At 32.2% G+C, this 18,070-nt stretch overlaps 3 protein-coding genes across 4 annotated transcripts in view; all 3 read left to right on the top strand.

Annotated features, from left to right (window-relative positions):
- The first annotated feature begins 1,229 nt into the window (after positions 1-1,229).
- Positions 1,230-9,966, top strand: Scat (VPS54 subunit of GARP complex scat). 2 transcript variants are annotated; one of them, XR_011447040.1, is made up of 14 exons: positions 1,230-1,727; positions 1,983-2,361; positions 2,473-2,575; positions 3,068-3,231; positions 3,371-3,570; positions 3,685-3,870; positions 3,998-4,124; positions 4,233-4,487; positions 4,775-5,197; positions 5,301-5,581; positions 5,639-5,856; positions 5,998-6,211; positions 6,297-6,614; positions 9,880-9,966. XR_011447040.1 is itself a non-coding variant. In XM_070296805.1 (13 exons), exons 1-13 carry the CDS (start codon positions 1,630-1,632, stop codon positions 6,556-6,558), a joined length of 2,910 nt encoding a protein of 969 aa, XP_070152906.1. In that variant the 5' UTR covers positions 1,230-1,629; the 3' UTR covers positions 6,559-7,470. The 2 variants fall into 2 exon arrangements, 1 of the variants encoding a protein (XP_070152906.1); XM_070296805.1 differs by lacking the exon at positions 9,880-9,966 and having other exon boundaries at positions 6,297-7,470.
- On the top strand, positions 9,890-13,358 carry LOC138933809 (cytoplasmic dynein 2 light intermediate chain 1). Its single transcript, XM_070296819.1, has 6 exons — positions 9,890-9,997; positions 10,065-10,166; positions 10,424-10,750; positions 12,039-12,196; positions 12,281-12,524; positions 12,649-13,358. Exons 1-6 carry the CDS (start codon positions 9,890-9,892, stop codon positions 12,718-12,720), a joined length of 1,011 nt encoding a protein of 336 aa, XP_070152920.1. The 3' UTR covers positions 12,721-13,358.
- A 1,636-nt stretch (positions 13,359-14,994) lies between these two features.
- Numb (NUMB endocytic adaptor protein) overlaps positions 14,995-18,070 on the top strand; it is a 76,732-nt gene continuing 73,656 nt past the window's right edge. Inside the window, exon 1 of the mRNA XM_070296799.1 lies at positions 14,995-15,496. The gene's annotated coding sequence lies outside the window, so the exon portion shown is untranslated. The remainder of the gene's footprint in view (positions 15,497-18,070) is intronic.

Genomic DNA, 18,070 nt, shown 5'->3' with positions numbered 1-18,070 from the left:
CAATTATTTGGTTTTTTTGGTACTAATTAATTTGTCTCATTATTCTGTACATAAAAGTATTACGGTAAGATTATCGAAAACTGAATATTTTACGAAATATTTTATTTTTTATATCAAAATATGTCAGATTAAAATATAAAATAACTCAAAAAGTACTTAATGAACAAAATACTTTATTATAGTGTTTTGGAAAGCTCTTGATGTCAGCTACAAGAATACTAAATAAAAAATGGGGGTTTCTGTTTAAGATTTTAAAGTTGACCTTCACATGACCTTCAAATGATTTTCCAAGGTCAAACCAATGGTACCATCTTATGGCCCCCTCGAAACCAAACAACTTTTGTCTAAAACATTTTTCTCTTCCGGGCTTGGTTTTTGAGATATTTGCCTGAGGAGATTAAAATGGGACATCCTGTATATACGTCTATATATAGATCTTATTATTTTTATTATTATATACGTTTGTCTTTTATCGTTTATTGCATATTCAGCTTCAGAAGTGGGATGAATCAATACCCTCAGTAGAGAGGAATCGATACAGATCCAGATACAAAATCAAGAACGATATTAAGTGCAATGATTTAGTTGATTATATAAAATATAATAAATATTAATAAAAAAAAACAAATTTTTTGTTATAAAAAAATTCACGCAAAAAATAAGAATTAAAAAATGATAGTACATAACTTAATGTTATATAACTTAAATTGTTAAAATATAAATAAAATCAAAAATTTACTTTTTGAAATTAACGATCCCTAAAGATAGTCTAAAAAAATTAAAGTTGCTATTTATTTTTGTTATAAAAATGTCAATTTTATATATTGTATATATATATATTTTTTTGCAGGAATGAATAATCGTTCAATATTTGCTTTTGCTTCAGCGTTTGAAAAAATATGAATATTTATATGCATTATTGTTGAATGAACTACATTGTATGCTACAATTTGTAAAATATACAGTATATTAAATCATCGAATTAGAGATCGTATACGAGCTTATTTATTGTTAGCGATTGCAGATACAATAATTGTGTAATCTGCGAAATGGAGCTGATATATCCCAAAGAGGTCAACGTCTTTTGCGACGACCTGTAGGCAAGGAAAATCGAAATAACATAGGAGGGGAAAATGACAGCAAGTTCTTCCATTCACCAACACGCCATCTGTGAAGGCTGTAACGGTACGTTTTGGTTCGATTCAGTCTTGCGCGTGACGCTAGGGACGCGTGTTCACAACGTGAACACCTCGAAAGAATAATTCGTGCTCCGACAAATTATGAGTCATCAGAAATGCGCGGCGTATTGAAAACAATGACGCATACTTATTAACATGATTTGAATACTCTGTTTACGAATAATAAAATTTTATCGAAAGAGAGGTTGACAGAGAGAGAGAGAGAGAGAGGTCACATGTGAAGAGAATATTGTTAGTGACCTTCGCCGAGCCGGCTGTCTCGTTTTTGAGTTGGCCAACGTGTACGTATCGTAAAACATGTGTATTCGTAAGTGGGGACGTGTACGCGCTGTTCTCGTGCGTGTGAGAATTGAGAATCTCTTCGGCTGAGCAGTGCTCCAAAACGCGCCTCTCGACATCACGATGGTGAGCTGAAGTGACCATACGGGCAATGGCAAAAATCGCGAGAGAATCCGACTCGGTGCCTATGATCTTCGTATGCGAGCATTGCACCAACCAGACATTCAAGCAAATTCAAGACTTCGTTAGGTGGGTCCATCTGTCTAACGTCTGTCAGTCACGATGCTCCGTTTTGCTAAAACGACGATACATTTCGCGAGTTTTTTTTTTTTTTTTTTTCATAATACAACAATTTAAAGTTACATTTCAAAATTGTATAGGCTTTCGATGTAATGACTGAAAACGCATTCGCGCATGACTTTAACAGTATTTGAAAAAATACACCTACCGTCTTAATTATATTTATTAATATATGACGATGCATTATTTTGCAACTTCTTCTAGACACCTGAGAGATCAACATTGTTCCAGAGAAGGTGGATCCTTCGTGTGTCTCTATGGCTATAATGAGGTGTGCACTAGTCTTCCTGTGGAAGGTGTCTCTGATAAAGATTATATAGCACACGCCACTAAGCACGCAGTTATGCAACAGCAACGAAAAAGTAACGGCCAGTTATCCGAGAGTGGCTCGTCATGGACCGTCTATTCGGCTGCGCAAAATTTACCTGCTGTCCTAAACGATCCGTTCAAGGGAAAGCAGAGTAATCTTTTAACTCGTACCTGGGGAGATGGATTTGTGGAAAAAGTGGACATTCCAAAGAGTCCTTACCTTCCTGAGATCACAATGCAACATTTTGAGACATATTTAAAAAAAATTGCAAGGGTAATAAATACTTACAGTTTCTTTGATGAATATTATGTCTAATAAGTTCCAATATGTTTTCATTCGGTGTATGAACAATAGAGAAATCTACATTTATATTTATTCTTTCAGAGATATCGAAAACATTCGCGTATGAACTCGAGCGCAAATAAGCCGGCTACTCCGAATGAATTACTCCAAAATTTTCCAAATCTTAGGAAGGTGAAATCATTGGGTACGGATCTTTAATGTTTCATGTATTGTACATAGAAGATATATTCAAGAAAAAGACTAATAGAGATATATTTTGAAATTAATTATAAGAGAGTAAATTAATCTTTTGCAAGAAATAAGTTAAAATCCTGTTTCTCATAAACGGAGAGTTAAAATCTTTTATTTCTCCTAGTGCGATGCGTTTTTATTTTTTCATAATAAATAATATTTAAATTTTATTATAAAGATTGTTATATCTTTCTATTAAAAAATAAAATTTTTTTAAATTCAATTAGGGAAAGATTAGTTTTCTTTTATGCAATTACATACAAGTTTAATTCGCCGAAATCTTTTAAGCTTCAATATTAAATTTAATTTTGTATTATATATCTCGATTTATATAATGATCAGTCATGCAAACTTATACTTATCTGATTTTCCTCTATTGTTTTACAAAATATAATTTTTCTTTAATATTGTAGGAAATATAATATATATTTTTCTTTTACTTCAGATCGGCTGCAATTTGATTTAGCTAGTATTCCAAAGATCTTCTTAGTACCGAATTTAGATCTTTCACAAAAAGATAATTTTGATGTTGTGTTCCCGTTTGCGAAAAACGGTCTTTTAATCGAAGAATGTAATATTGTTTTGCACGTAAAGCAAATGCAAGAAAAGGTATGCTTATGAACGAAAGAAGAACAGACTAAATTAAATATTTTGTCTGATTATAGAAATAATAATTTCATAAATACATGCACGAAAATTAATTACCAAGATTTCAATAATCCGAATTACATGCAATATTCTGTAATAGCTTAGTCATTATCTGGATATTGTGGAAGTCCGGATAGCAGAGCAAGTCGCGTCGAAATCTCAAGCCTTTTTTCATGCAATGACATCTCATGACGCGCTTATGGAACAGCTCACTCAAACCATTACGGTTCTGAAAGCCCTCAGGAAGAATATTCATCAAGTCGATAAGTATCTAGTCAAGAATTCTCTAGAAATTTTACGGTGAGTATATGCACAGCAAATGAATCATTTATTTTGAAAAACCATTAGCAATAATATATTTAATTGCATCAATGTAAATATTTTGTATAATATTTTCTTGTTCTTTTTATTTAGCCTAGAACGTGCTAGATCTAACAGATTATTGGTACAAGAGAAATTAAAACTTATGGCAACCGTGCATCAAAGCCAACCCATGATACAGTTACTGCTATCCACTCCAGATTACGTTGCGGCGTTAGACCTTATTTCCACGACGCAAGAAATTCTCTTGCAGGAATTAAACGGAATACATAGCTTTAGGTAAACATCCAGAAACTCTGAATTATTTTTCATTATCTATTATACGTCCGCGTAATCTTCTTTAACGAATAATTGATGAATTATCAACACGTTACATACGTAATCGTTGTATTTTTATTTGATTTAGACATTTAAGTTCTCAATTAACTGAAATGGAGAAACTCGTGGATAAGATGCTGTCGACTGAATTTCAAAGATACGCGACTGCGGATCTCAATAGACCATTGGGTGGCGAGAATACCGTTTTAGATGGTGTAAGTACTTTCACAATTTTTCGCATCACTTTCTATCCTTAGTTCGTAGCAAACAAACCTTCATACATCTCTTCCCAGTGAGATCATTTGTACGTACTCAACGAACAGGATAAACTGGTTTCCATCATTTCTGGTCTACTACGTCAGAAACATTTTCAATTTGTGGATACGTACAAAGAGGAAGCTGTGACCACTGTAAGAGCCTTGACGAAGCAACGGGTGATAGAGGCACTGGCAGCTAGCGACTGTTGTAGCGATCAGCAAGCGGCAGCTCTCGAAGTCGGGGGTCTCTCTTTGACGGAAAGATTAACTTTGCTCCACAATACTGTACAATCTTTTACATCGCTTCTATTACGAGTTAAGGTATATACAATCTGGAAAGGACGTAACTCGTATGCTCATCACTTTATTTTTGACGTTACATTATTCATAACATCAAAGAAATTTTTAAAATTAATTTTAAATACGAGATTTTGTTTCTCTTACATTTTCTCTTATGCTGTGAAATATATAAATATGAAAATTAAACAACACCAAATATTGCGATCTCGAGATTGTGACGAACATTACTTTTTTTTAAAGTAGAAAGTAATTAGTGCATTTTATATATATATATATATATATAAAAATAGTGTGAATATTTTTATTAGGCAGTTCATGATGTGATGAGAGACACAGCGGATTTGTCAGCCGAACGTTTATGCGACGGCTCATTTGATGAATCAGTACTTGATCGATTACTCACTCAAGAAGAGCATACGCGAGTAATTAATAAGCTCACTGATATGATTACCTCTGTATGTGATTATTGCCACGAGCGAATGGGCAATCTACTTTCGGCGGGAACAAACGAGAAGGATAAAGTTCACAACGACAAGATTATCGCTGATAACTCACAGAATAAATTAGAGGAGAATAAAGAATGTCAAACGTGGAATGATAAGGGTTCTTGGTTGAGTGAGAAAGCAACGACAGCTCAGGTTTGTCAATTGGCCAATATCGTTGAAGAATTCACGCACGCTTGCGAGAAACTTTGTGGCAAACAGTGTACTGCATTACGATCGGCATTTAAGGTAATTATTATTTAAGTATACGTCACACGTCATAGTATTCGTACAAAATTGACTTTAAAGTCTGTCAGGTAAACTAACTCTTCCGTATGATCTTTTTTTACAGGCACAAGCGAGTAAGTTTGTACAACGCTTTCATAATGAACGTAAAACTAAATTAACGCTACTATTAGAATCCGAAAGGTGGAAACAAGCTGACGTGCCGTTAGAATTTCAATCGCTAGTGACATATGTATACGAGAATAAATGCTTTCCGCTTAAAATATTTACGCGCGAGGATGGCACGAGAAATGAGAGGGTAGAAAATTTTATCATGGTCGGCGATGAGAAATTCGCCGTTGTTGGTACTGTCTTGATGCTTATACAGATGATACACGAATACTGCAGGTAAAGACAGTGTCAGTTCGTAAACATTCCATAATATAACGTACGATCTCTTTTTAGGACCGGTAGTGAATTGGTCGCCTTATCTGGTACCATAGGGAGACAATTAGCCGAATTATTAAGACATTATAATTCTCGATGCTGTCAACTAGTTCTAGGTGCTGGCGCAATGCACGTCGCAGGCTTAAAAACGATTACAAGTACGATACTCGTATTGGCGGCGCGAAGTCTCAAGCTTATATTGTGGTTCATGCCCTTTGTCAAGACGCATTTCCAAGGTAAATCCACGTCGTATTTAATATATAAAATATATAAAATATTCTTATATCAAATCAAAAGCAGCATCAAATAGATACACGAGAGAGAGAGAGAGAGAAAGAGAGAGAATATCTATCCTCAATACATATTTTAATATACAGAACTCACAGAACAAAATCCTAGTCGAGGATTTGGCACATCCGGTATAAGTGGAGGGGTGGCTTTATTAGATAGCGTTGAAAGGGACATACGCGCGCATGTACGTGAGATTGAAGGAAAAATTCTCACTATCGTAGACAATTTGCTGGGCGGACAAATATCCAAATGGACAGCAAGACCTCCAGTGCCATCCAAATCTTTCAGAAATATTTCTAGGTAAATGTCTCAATATATTCGATTATATGATTTTATATATATATATGCTTCTTCTAAAATGTATATATCTTTTTTGCTCACATAGTTATCTAATGAAACTTCATGAAGCCGTCTCTGGAATTTTGCCTACTGTCGAAGTACAATCTCTTTACCGCAAGGTAAATTCATCATTCAAGGAGAAACTTAGGGAGCAACTGGTTAAAATGAATATAGTAAACAATGGTGGCCCGCAGCATGGCGTGGTCACGTCGGAACTCACATTTTATCTCGAAGCCTTGAGAAAATTAAAAGTTCTACCGAGCGAAGAGTTAAACGATAATTGGATGAGTGACATATGGACTAGATAACATGCAGAGCGTGTGATATACTGCATTATAGAAGCAATGAAATATTATAGAAAAAGGTGACTAATCTCTGTGACACACATTTGTCTTCCTTGTATCATTCGTTATATCTGAAAAAACATGAAACACACATTATCGATGTTCACCGATTGCCTGACAGATTTTATAAAACAAGTATTACTTGCATTGAATTTATGATTCGTAAAATCGTGAATACTTCATTGATGCTAAATATCATGATATATACATGTGCTGACAAAACGCGATACAGTTTCATTAGTTTGATGTAAGGAGAACAACAAACATAATGTTTCTATAAAATAGGACATTTAATATTAAAAAGTGAATTTTTCACACACAGATGATATAATCATAACTTATTTCCTATTATAATCCCGACAGTATAATTTCTTTTTTAACGAGCAACTTACATCATACGTTCACTGTTTTCATATTTAATATTATAATTTTGTGATTACGTCGCATAATCGAGTCATACGTCTCTCCCAAATATTTTTATCGACCATAGTGTTCAAGAAATTACTATAATATATATATATATATATATATATATATATATATATATACACATATACACACTATCGTAGACATATATATCCATAGAAATTTTATTTTCTGGAACAAATATATATGTGGTCGTGGACGAAAAAAGAAGGCAGAGAGAAACAGTATTTATTTTCATGCAATTTAATATTATTCTTTACAAGCATTTCGATGTATTACGATGTTTAACAAAACGAAGCATAGCGATTTGTAAGTTTTTTTGTATGTATTGTATTTAGTATGCCCGCAGCTTATATTTCCAAAATTAGACGTTTTCTTAAAAGATATTTTCTCGTAACAAGAATTTCAACAATAATTAAATTGAAACAAATTGTACAGCATATAATGTATATAGAAATCAAATTAAAATTAAAAAAAAAAAATTTAAATTAAATTAAAATTAAAAAAAAAATAAAAACAAGATGAATATGACTGTTTTAATCGTTATATGTTTATTATGTAAATCTTGCACTAATTATAATCAATACGTTATAAAAATAAAATGTATGGTGCGCGCTTAAAAAAAAAATATATATATATACAAAAGATGCGTGCTCGTCATTTTTAATTCTTCAGAAAAACTGCTTATATCATTTAACATTAATATTCTTCATAATTTGTAATATCGCAATTCTTACATAACAAATATTTACTACAATACTTATGAAAGACGATGTGTTTATAATTATGAAAAATTTTCGTCTAATATTCCAAAAAACGCACTTTCGAATTTGTATTTGGTTTAAAAGATGTTGAGAGTTTTATTGCAAATTGTAATGTGCATTACATTCCTGACTTCTAGTCTAAAAGCTGTACATAAAGAAGGTACGCAAAGAAGGTATATAAAAGGTAATCGATTTAATTCATAACAGATTTACAAATTTAGAGGACTATGCGTTATAATCCAGCGGAAATGAATATATTGTAAAACTCTGAAAACATATTCTTCATCATGGAAAAATCAAACTTAAATGAAAGTAATCAGAGTTGATTACCATAAAAGATATCTCCTCATGGATATTTCTTTACCAAGACTGATGACCTCGCGTTAGATCATCGCGCATACGAATGAGTCGTTACGTAGAAAAGCGATTAAACGTAGATGTAAATTATTATACCTTGTACTCTCTCTTGCATAATGTATTATGAACATCAAAGGATTAATAACACTGTGACAGTTGAAAGATAGAATAATATAACATATATTATTTATTTAAATGTAAACGAATTTTAATGCCTATTAAACTCTGTAAATCAAGACTGGACAGTAAGGAATGTCAAATAATATAGAAATTAATAATGATTTATCATTTCTAAACAGCTACATCGAATACTGTGCTCTATTGCACTATATACATACAGTGTCCCATTTTAAAGGACCCACTCAAATATCTCAGAAACACTGCGTTAAATCAAAAAATGTTTCAAACAAAAGTTGTGTGGCTTCAAAGGGGCCAAAAGATTTGACCTTGGAAAATCATTTGAAGGTCATATGAAGGTTAACTTTAAAATCTTAAATGGAAATCCTCATTTTTTATTTAGTATTCTTGTAGCTTGCCTCGAGAGCTTTCCAAAACACTATAATAAACTATTTTTTTATTCAGTACTTTTTGAGTTATTTTATATTTTAATCTGACATATTTTGATATAAAAAATTAAATATCTCGTAAAATATTTAGTTTTTGATAATCTTACCGTAATACTTCTATGTACAGAATAATGAGACAAATCAATTAGTATAAAAAAAAATTGTTTTAAAAAATATTATTTACAATGTATTTTTTTAAACAATTAATTGTTTTTTTTGGCACTAATTAATTTGTCTTATTATTCTGTACTTAGAAATATTACGGTAAAATTATCGAAAACTGAATATTTTACGAAATATTTAATTTTTTATATCAAAATATGTCAGATTAAAATATAAAATAACTCAAAAAGTACTTAATAAAAAAGTACTTTATTATAGTGTTTTGGAAAGCTCTCGATGTCAGCTACAAGAATACTAAATAAAAAATGGGAGTTTCCATTTAAGATTTTAAAGTTGACCTTCACATGACCTTCAAATGATTTTTCAAGGTCAAATAATTGTCACCATCTTATGGCCCCCTTGAAGCCACACAACTTTTGTTTGAAACATTTTTCGATTTAACGCGTGTTTCTGAGATATTTGAGTGGGTCCTTTAAAATGGGACACCCTGTATATTGCGTACCGATCATTCATATATCTCTGCAATAATATAAATGCAAATTGACATCATGCAAGAATGATACATCAAATGATCGTTCACCTCTGTCTCTATAGTAACAAAAAGTAAAACATGTCCATAACCTAAAGAAACACGGAATTGTGCGAATACAACTACAATTTGTAGTATCATTCTTCACTGTTTTAAAAACAATGTCAGCAGAAAATCGGTGATTAATTTATTCTGTATATATTTAATTCGTTAGCCCTTTTTTGTATTATATATATTAAAGAAACATGTATTATTATAATATATTATTAAATTAAATGATTATATCAAACCATTAATCTGAGAAAATCTTTATAAAAATGTTTTTTCATTTAACACATCAGTAATTTTACAATATTAATTTACAAATAGTAGATTCGGAAAAAAGATCTATACATGATCCTTTAGTACAAATATATACAACTTAATAGATATATAACTTACGATACTCCTACTACCTATTATACTTGTTATCATATATATTTTTGACATAGAATAACTTATAGTAAAGTTGATTTTATAGTGAGGAATCTATGCGGGAAACTGCATTACGGCTCGCTATAGAGGAAGAAAACAGACGCAAGACTGATCCAAATGAAACTCACGAACGATCCATTATTATCCTTGGCAGTAAAGGAATTGTAAGTGATAAAATAAGGGAAGTATATTGTGTCGCGACGTATTTTGCATTTTTAGTTGCGTTTCTAGGGTAAAACGACGATGGTATATCGATTTCTTGAAAAAGACGAAAGACCAAAACCGACTATAGCAATGGATTATTCATTTGGTCGCAAAACTGTGAAAAGTTTAGTAAGTGATACACGTGCCAATTACATTCATTTATCTTTCTCTCACTTTTCTAATTACACGCACACACACACGCATACATAAATTTTACAAAATTAATTTATTTACATAACAATTAGTTAACAGCCATTGCAATATACTTATAATTAAAACTTTATATTAGTTTTATTAAAATTCTTGCTAATCCATTATTAAATTCTTAAATTTATAAATAATATGTTACACTATATGTATGTGTGCATGTATGCCCGTGTATGCAGGTGAAAAATATAGTGCACGTGTGGGAAGTGGGTCACTTGGCTTCTTCTTTAGTATCTGTCGCAATGACCGGATCTACATTAACACATTCTCCTCATCATACTGTGATATTGATAATGCTAGATTTATCGCGACCAGAAGAATTATGGACTTCCTTCGAGGAAACCCTTTCTGTATTACGAAGCGGTTTGAAAATGAGTTATGATTCCGATACCATTCAAAAATTACGGGAAAGGAGAATAGCAAATATGAAAAAAGATATAGAACGCGGAATTGATCCGTTCCCGATGCAAATGTGTATCTTAGGTGGACGATACGATGAATTCAAGGTATATTATATATATATATATATATATATATATATATATATATATATATATATATATATACAGGGTGTCCCATTTTAAAGGACCCACTCAAATATCTCAGAAACACTGCGTTAAATCGAAAAATGTTTCAAACAAAAGTTGTGTGGCTTCAAAGGGGCCATAAGATGGTGACAATGATTTGACCTTGGAAAATTATTTGAAGGTCATGTAAAGGTCAACTTTAAAATCTTAAATAGAAACCCCCATTTTTTATTTAGTATTCTTGTAGCTGACATCGAGAGCTTTCCAAAACACTATAATAAAGTATTTTTTCATTAAATACTTTTTGAGTTATTTTATATTTTAATCTGCCATATTTTGATATAAAAAATAAAATAATTCGTAAAATATTCAGTTTTCGATAATTTTACCGTAATACTTCTATACTTCTATACAGAATAATGAGACAAATCAATTAGTATAGAAAAAAAATTGTTTTTAAGAAAATTATTTACAATGTATCTTTTTAAACAATTATTTGTTTTTTTTGGCACTAATTAATTTGTCTCATTATTCTGTACATAAAAGTATTACGGTAAGATTATCAAAAACTAAATATTTTACGAAATATTTTATTTTTTATATCAAAATATGTCAGATTAAAATATAAAATAACTCAACAAGTACTTAATAAAAAAATACTTTATTATAGTGTTTTGGAAAATTCTCGATGTCAGCTACAAGAATACTAAATAAAAAATGGGGGTTTCCATTTAAGATTTTAAAGTTGACCTTCAAATGATTTTCCAAGGTCAAATCAATGGTACCATCTTATGGCCCCTTCGAAACCAAATAACTTTTGTCTGAAACATTTTCCTCTTCCAGGCTTGGTTTTTGAGATATTTGCCTGAGAAGATTAAAATGGGACACCCTGTATATATATATATATATATTTCTTTTTTTGTTCTAGATTCAATATCTACTAGCTCTAACATTAGATTTTTATATTAAAAATCGCATATTTTCTTTTTATCACAGATAATGTAATAGACAAAATCGAAAAAATGCTATTAATTCTAAAATACCACAATCGCTATACAATTAATTAATATGGAAAATTTAAGTTTTTTGATTAATTTCAAGAACGTGTATACATATAAGTTATTAAAGCTAATTTTTCAATAAATTCTAAATCTCTTCAATGAAAGTGGAGCATACATCTCGTAATTCTTTTTTCTTTTTTTATATTTAAACAAATTTATGATATTTTAAATTTGTTCATTTCATTCTGTGTTAATCATTGCAACAGGAATTTGATTCGGATAAAAAAGAATTTATTGGCAAGATATTGAGAGCGATAGCTCATAATCTGGGTGCAAGTCTTTATTATTATTCGTCTAAAGATAAATTTCTCGTGCGACGACTTAAAGATCTATTATCTCACTACGGATTCGGATCTTCATTTACGTAAGTCTTTGATACTTATAAATAATATGCGCTTCCTAGCGAATTTTAACGTTTATTGTTCGTTTAAATTGAATAAATCGCAAGGGAGGAAAAGTGCACGGATTATGAGAAGCCATTAATGATACCGGTGGGCGCGGATTCCTTCGGACGAATTGATTTGCAATTTCCTCAAACGAGACCATCGGCAATTTTAGACACTATCAAACAGATTTATATATCCCGCATACCACAAATATCGAAGAGCGACGAAAGTGCTTTAGAGGACCCCAGCAATGATCCTAACTTTAACGAGCCCATTATCGATAGACTAAGAATACAGCGGGAAGAGGTATATATCTTATCAATCATGTTTGCTTAATAATTAAATTAATATATTTGTTCATTTAAGAGAGAGATAATTAGAAAATTGGCATTAATTTTAAACGTAAACTAAATAGGTCATTTTCTTTCAGGAGATCAGTGTACTACTGAGCGATATGATGGAAGGTCGTATGCCGAAAATTCCTGTGCCAGATCCGATTTAAAGACTAAATCTATTTTCGCTAAGCATCCGTTGCGTTTTTAAATACATAAGCGGAAACGATGAAGATAATTTGGCTGAGATAATTTACAATATATTTATCGAGAGTGTAATCCATAATATATGCAAAATTAATAAATAAACTATTTTATTCGCGATTATGTATGTATAATAACGAGATACTTTTTTCCAAAATTCTAAAATTACTTTTTTCCAAAATTTAATAAATTCTTTATAAATTGTTTGCGTTGTTTGCGAGAGAGAAGAAATTTTACGGTAAACATATCTAGCGAGCTTAAAATCTGCACCTACGGCAACTTTATAAACATTTCCTCTTCTAATTCTTTCTCTCTCCGTTGCACCAAAATTCTAACATTTTCTCCTACAGTCAACGTATAAAGATAAGAGAATCAAATAGCCGTGGCTAGATCCACTTCTCGAGAGTAGAGTAAACTGATAAGAGAAGATTTGTAATATTTTTCCTTAAAAAGAAATGGCAGTATAATATAAAGAAGCACATATTATATATTTATATCTGTAATATCTCAGCTCTCTTTCTCTTTCTTTCCTTTTATGATATATATTAGTTTAATTCTTACTTATATTTATGGTAGAAAAGATTAAGTATGACATTTAATTTTACTAATTATTTTATATTGGATATTTTAAGAGAAAAATATAATTTACAAAATTTAAAAAAAAAAGGTCTATAAATTTAAAAAAATAAAAATAAAATCATCTATGTTAAATGTTGAATTGTTTGATTGGAACTTTTATTGTCGACTAAATGGCCAATTTCTTTCACATCTTTACTTTCATTCCTATATATATATTTTTTTACACGCTAAAAATATAGCAAACAAATTGAAAAAATGGATTCTTGACATTTAAGCTTAATATTGTTCAAAAAAAATTTGTCTGTATAAGAATTAACATCTCTTTATAAACTGAATTAACAATGTTTCATTTACATTCCTCCTTAAAATATTTTCAAACATATATACTGGGTGGCCCATTTTAATCCATCCAGTCGAATATCTCAAAAACCAAGAAAACCCGGAAGAGAAAAATGTTTCAGACAAAAGTTGTTTGGTTTCGAAAGGGCCATAAGATGGTGACAATGATTTGACCTTGGAAAATCATTTGAAGGTCATGTGAAGGTCAACTTTAAAATCTTAAATAGAAACCCCTGTTTTTTATTTAGTATTCTTGTAGCTGACCTCGAGAGCTTTCCAAAAAACTATAATAAAGTATTTTTTCATTAAGTACTTTTTGAGTTATTTTATATTTTAATCTGACATATTTTGATATAAAAAATAAAATATTTTGTAAAATATTCAGTTTTCGATAATTTTACCGTAATACTTTTATGTACAGAATAATGAGATAAATTAATTAGTGCCAAAAAAAATAAATAATTGTTTTAAAAAATACATTGTAAATAATTTTCTTAAAAACAATTTTTTTTTTATACTAATTGATTTGTCTCATTATTCTGTACATAGAAGTATTACGGTAAGATTATCAAAAACTAAATATCTTACGAGATATTTAATTTTTTATATCAAAATATGTCAGATTAAAATATAAAATAACTCAAAAAGTACTGAATAAAAAAATAGTTTATTATAGTGTTTTGGAAAGCTTTCGAGGTCAGACAAGAATACTAAATAAAAAATGAGGGTTTCTATTTAAGATTTTAAAGTTGACCTTCACATGACCTTCAAATCATTTTCCAAGGTCAAATCATTGTCACCATCTTATGGCCCCCTCAAAACCAAACAACTTTTGTCTGAAACATTTTTCTCTTCCGGGCTTGGTTTTTGAGATATTCGACTGGATGAATTAAAATGAGCCACCCAGTATATATATATATATATATATATATATATATATATATATATATATATATATATCTTTCTGATGAAATTAATCGATCTTAATTTATTTTATATTGTTCTCATACGTGTTAATTAACATTTTATAACCTAGGGTATTTCAGAAACCGGCTCCGCTCCTGTTTCGCTCGCGTTCTCCTTTCTTTAAATACCTTCAAAACTCCACGTCTCTCTCTTTCACGTGCAAGAAAGTGGTAGAGGGGGATTAAATGCGCCCCCGCACCGACGTGACGCTCGCCGCTGATAAGAGACGGCGCGCCCGCGTGCACCCATCGTGAATGGAGGCGCATGCGTACCCCGCTACGGTCGTTCCCGATACGCGCAGAGTCTGTGAGCGTTTACGAAAACGGGGTTCCGTCGACTCAGGAGGGGGGGAGGGGGGGGTCTCGCCGCAAAGAGCTCTCTCTCTCGTTCCTCGCCGACGTTTCCTCAGTGAAAATGCCGCCGTGATAGAGAGCCGCGCGCGTGCCGTGTGCTCTCCTCGGGCTCTCGTCGCACCTTTATCCCCGTGACACGAGAGATTCGCAATCGTCTTAGATTAGAAGACGTTCGTTCTTCGCGAGACAAACTCTGTCCCGCTCATTTCGCCCACGCGATACGAGATCTTGTCTCTTTCTTCGCCGTTGTATATCCCTCTCGCTCTCGGTTCCATTTCCTTCTTCCGCGCGTCGCTCTTTCTCGTTCCTCTTCCCATTTTTCTTCTTTTACCCTTGTCATTATTGTTCCCCATCTATCGCACCTCCCCTCCTCACCTCCCCCTTTCTCACGCACGCGATTTAATCGAGGCCGCGAGTGTGTCACGGACCGGATCGCTTTTCGCGCCCGTGGATTTTCGACGCCGCTTCCGGAGAACAGCGCTGTCAGGCGCACAGGTGTACGCAGGTGAGTTGCGAGATAAGTAGCAATTCCGATAGATGCAGAGAGAGAGAGAGAGAGAGAGAGAGAGAGAGAGAGAGAGAGAGAGAGACGACAAAGCAATAGCCGCGGGAGCACCGAAGGCTCGAGAAGATACCGGCAGAAACCGGTCGACGGGAAATCTCGGCGATTTCACAAAAGTCGGAATTGCGATACCGAGCCGTGGCGTACGCACGCGCGTGCGCGCGTGTTTTACGCGCGACCCATTTACCTGCGACGTGCATCATCGTCGTCGGGGTTGCATCCTGGCCACCCCACGGCGCGCTGCCCTCCTCGCCGTTATCGATTCCGGTATGAACGCGCCCACCGCCGACAGGTATCTCGCTTCCTGTCTCGTTCCTCTCGCGCGAATCTTGAATCTCGCGTGCGTATCGAAACGATATGATCGATGACATTTACGCGCGCGTGCATGTGAGATTTACTTACGCCTCGATCACGCGCGAGAATGGTTCCTTATCAAGATTATCCGGCCGGTTATATCTTTACGCCCCGGCGATCTCTTCGCGTGTCCTTCTTTGACAAAAGTGTTAACGGAGAAATTGTGATTTTTATTACGGCATAAATTTCTCGAGAAGTTTGAGGCAATAATTTTTATTCCGTAACGCTGTATAAAAAAAAAATGACAGGATGATTTTCTCTGTCATTCGTTGCCAAAAGATGATCAAAATTAATTTTATAAGACTTCAGTTCTCGCGATTTTGTATCACATTTAATTTAGTTCAATTCTTTCATTTATGCTCTGTTTACTTTTCTTTAAATTTATATAAATGCTTATTCCATTGTGTTCTTTTTTTATTTTCTCTATCATATAATATGTATAATATATGCATATAAAATTTAGAAAGAAGAAAGATAATACATTTTTTTTTAAAATGACTAGAAATATATTAAGAAGAAATCTGTGTGTTATATACAGTGTCCCATTTTAAAGGACCCACTCAAATATCTCAGAAACACTGCGTTAAATCGAAAAATGTTTCAAACAAAAGTTGCGTGGCTTCAAGGGGGCCATAAGATGGTGATAATGATTTGACCTTGGAAAATCATTTAAAGGTCAACTTTAAAATCTTAAATAAAAATCCCCATTTTTTATTTAGTATTCTTGTAGCTGACATCGAGAGCTTTCCAAAACACTATAATAAAGTATTTTTTCATTAAGTACTTTTTGAGTTATTTTATATTTTAATCTGACATATTTTGATATAAAAAATAAAATATTTCGTAAAATATTCAGTTTTCGATAATTTTACCGTAATACTTCTATGTACAGAATAATAAGACAAATTAATTAGTGCCAAAAAAACAAATAATTGTTTAAAAAAATACATTATAAATAATTTTCTTAAAAACAATTTTTGTTTTTATACTAATTGATTTGTCTCATTATTCTGTACATAGAAGTATTACGGTAAGATTATCAAAAACTAAGTATTTTACGAAACATTTAATTTTTTATATCAAAAGATATCAGATTAAAATATAAAATAACTCAAAAAGTACTGAATAAAAAAATAGTCTATTATAGTGTTTTGGAAAGCTCTCGATGTCAGCTACAAGAATACTAAATAAAAAATGGGGATTTCTATTTAAGATTTTAAAGTTGACCTTCACATGACCTTCAAATGATTTTCCAAGGTCAAATCATTGTCACCATCTTATGGCCCCCTTGAAGCCACACAACTTTTGTTTGTAACATTTTTCGATTTAACGCAGTGTTTCTGAGATATTTGAGTGGGTCCTTTAAAATGGGACACCCTGTATATATTATAAATTTCTTGCAAATTTAGTTTTTCTTACAAAAAGCCTAGGTTTTCTTATAAAATAGCAGCCTACAAAGAGATTCGGCGCTTTATATTATAAAAAAGTTAAGCTTTTTGTAAAATAAAACTGATTTTACGCGAAAAACCTGTAACATATATGTACATATGCAGCATTATATTCTTCTAGGTATAAATCGAGCACCTTGTATGTCGTATTAAACTTAAATTTTAATTTTCCTTACCGACGATTATTGATCGTATCGCTCGATTGAACTCTGGGAATGTATTTACGTAAGAGAAAAGCTCTTATAAAATCGAGAATTTTCCATCTTCTCTTTGATTTTTTCTGAGAACAAAAAGTTTATCACGAGAAATCACATTTGTAACGAGTTCATGTGACAAGTTTAATAATCACATGAAAGATACCGCATACTTTTGCGATATGTATGTTTGTCCGATGATACAATAGCTCTTGATATTCTCTAATTCGTCATTTTTTTTTTTTTTTTTTTTTTTTTTGCGAACTTTCACTTATTCAACTATAACAGAACGACACAAAAATTTCTCTCCCGTATCGCGTCTATTTCTGCGATTGTAGACAGTCTCTCACTCGTTGCTCATCGTTACTTCATCGTTTTCGGTAACAAACCAGTTTCGTGGTTGTGCACTGTGCGGTACAAAAATGTAACTGTTTCTTGATCGTATGCGGATGCTTATCCACAAAGAAACCGAGATCACGCAAGATCAAATATCGTATACCTATTTTTGCTACATTTTCGGA

This window comes from Polyergus mexicanus, unplaced genomic scaffold (genome assembly GCF_030449975.1).
Source record: "Polyergus mexicanus isolate NDT 795.1 unplaced genomic scaffold, iyPolMexi1.0 SCAF_1, whole genome shotgun sequence".
NCBI lineage: Eukaryota > Metazoa > Arthropoda > Insecta > Hymenoptera > Formicidae > Polyergus > Polyergus mexicanus.
This window is presented reverse-complemented; position numbering and strand designations above follow the sequence as displayed.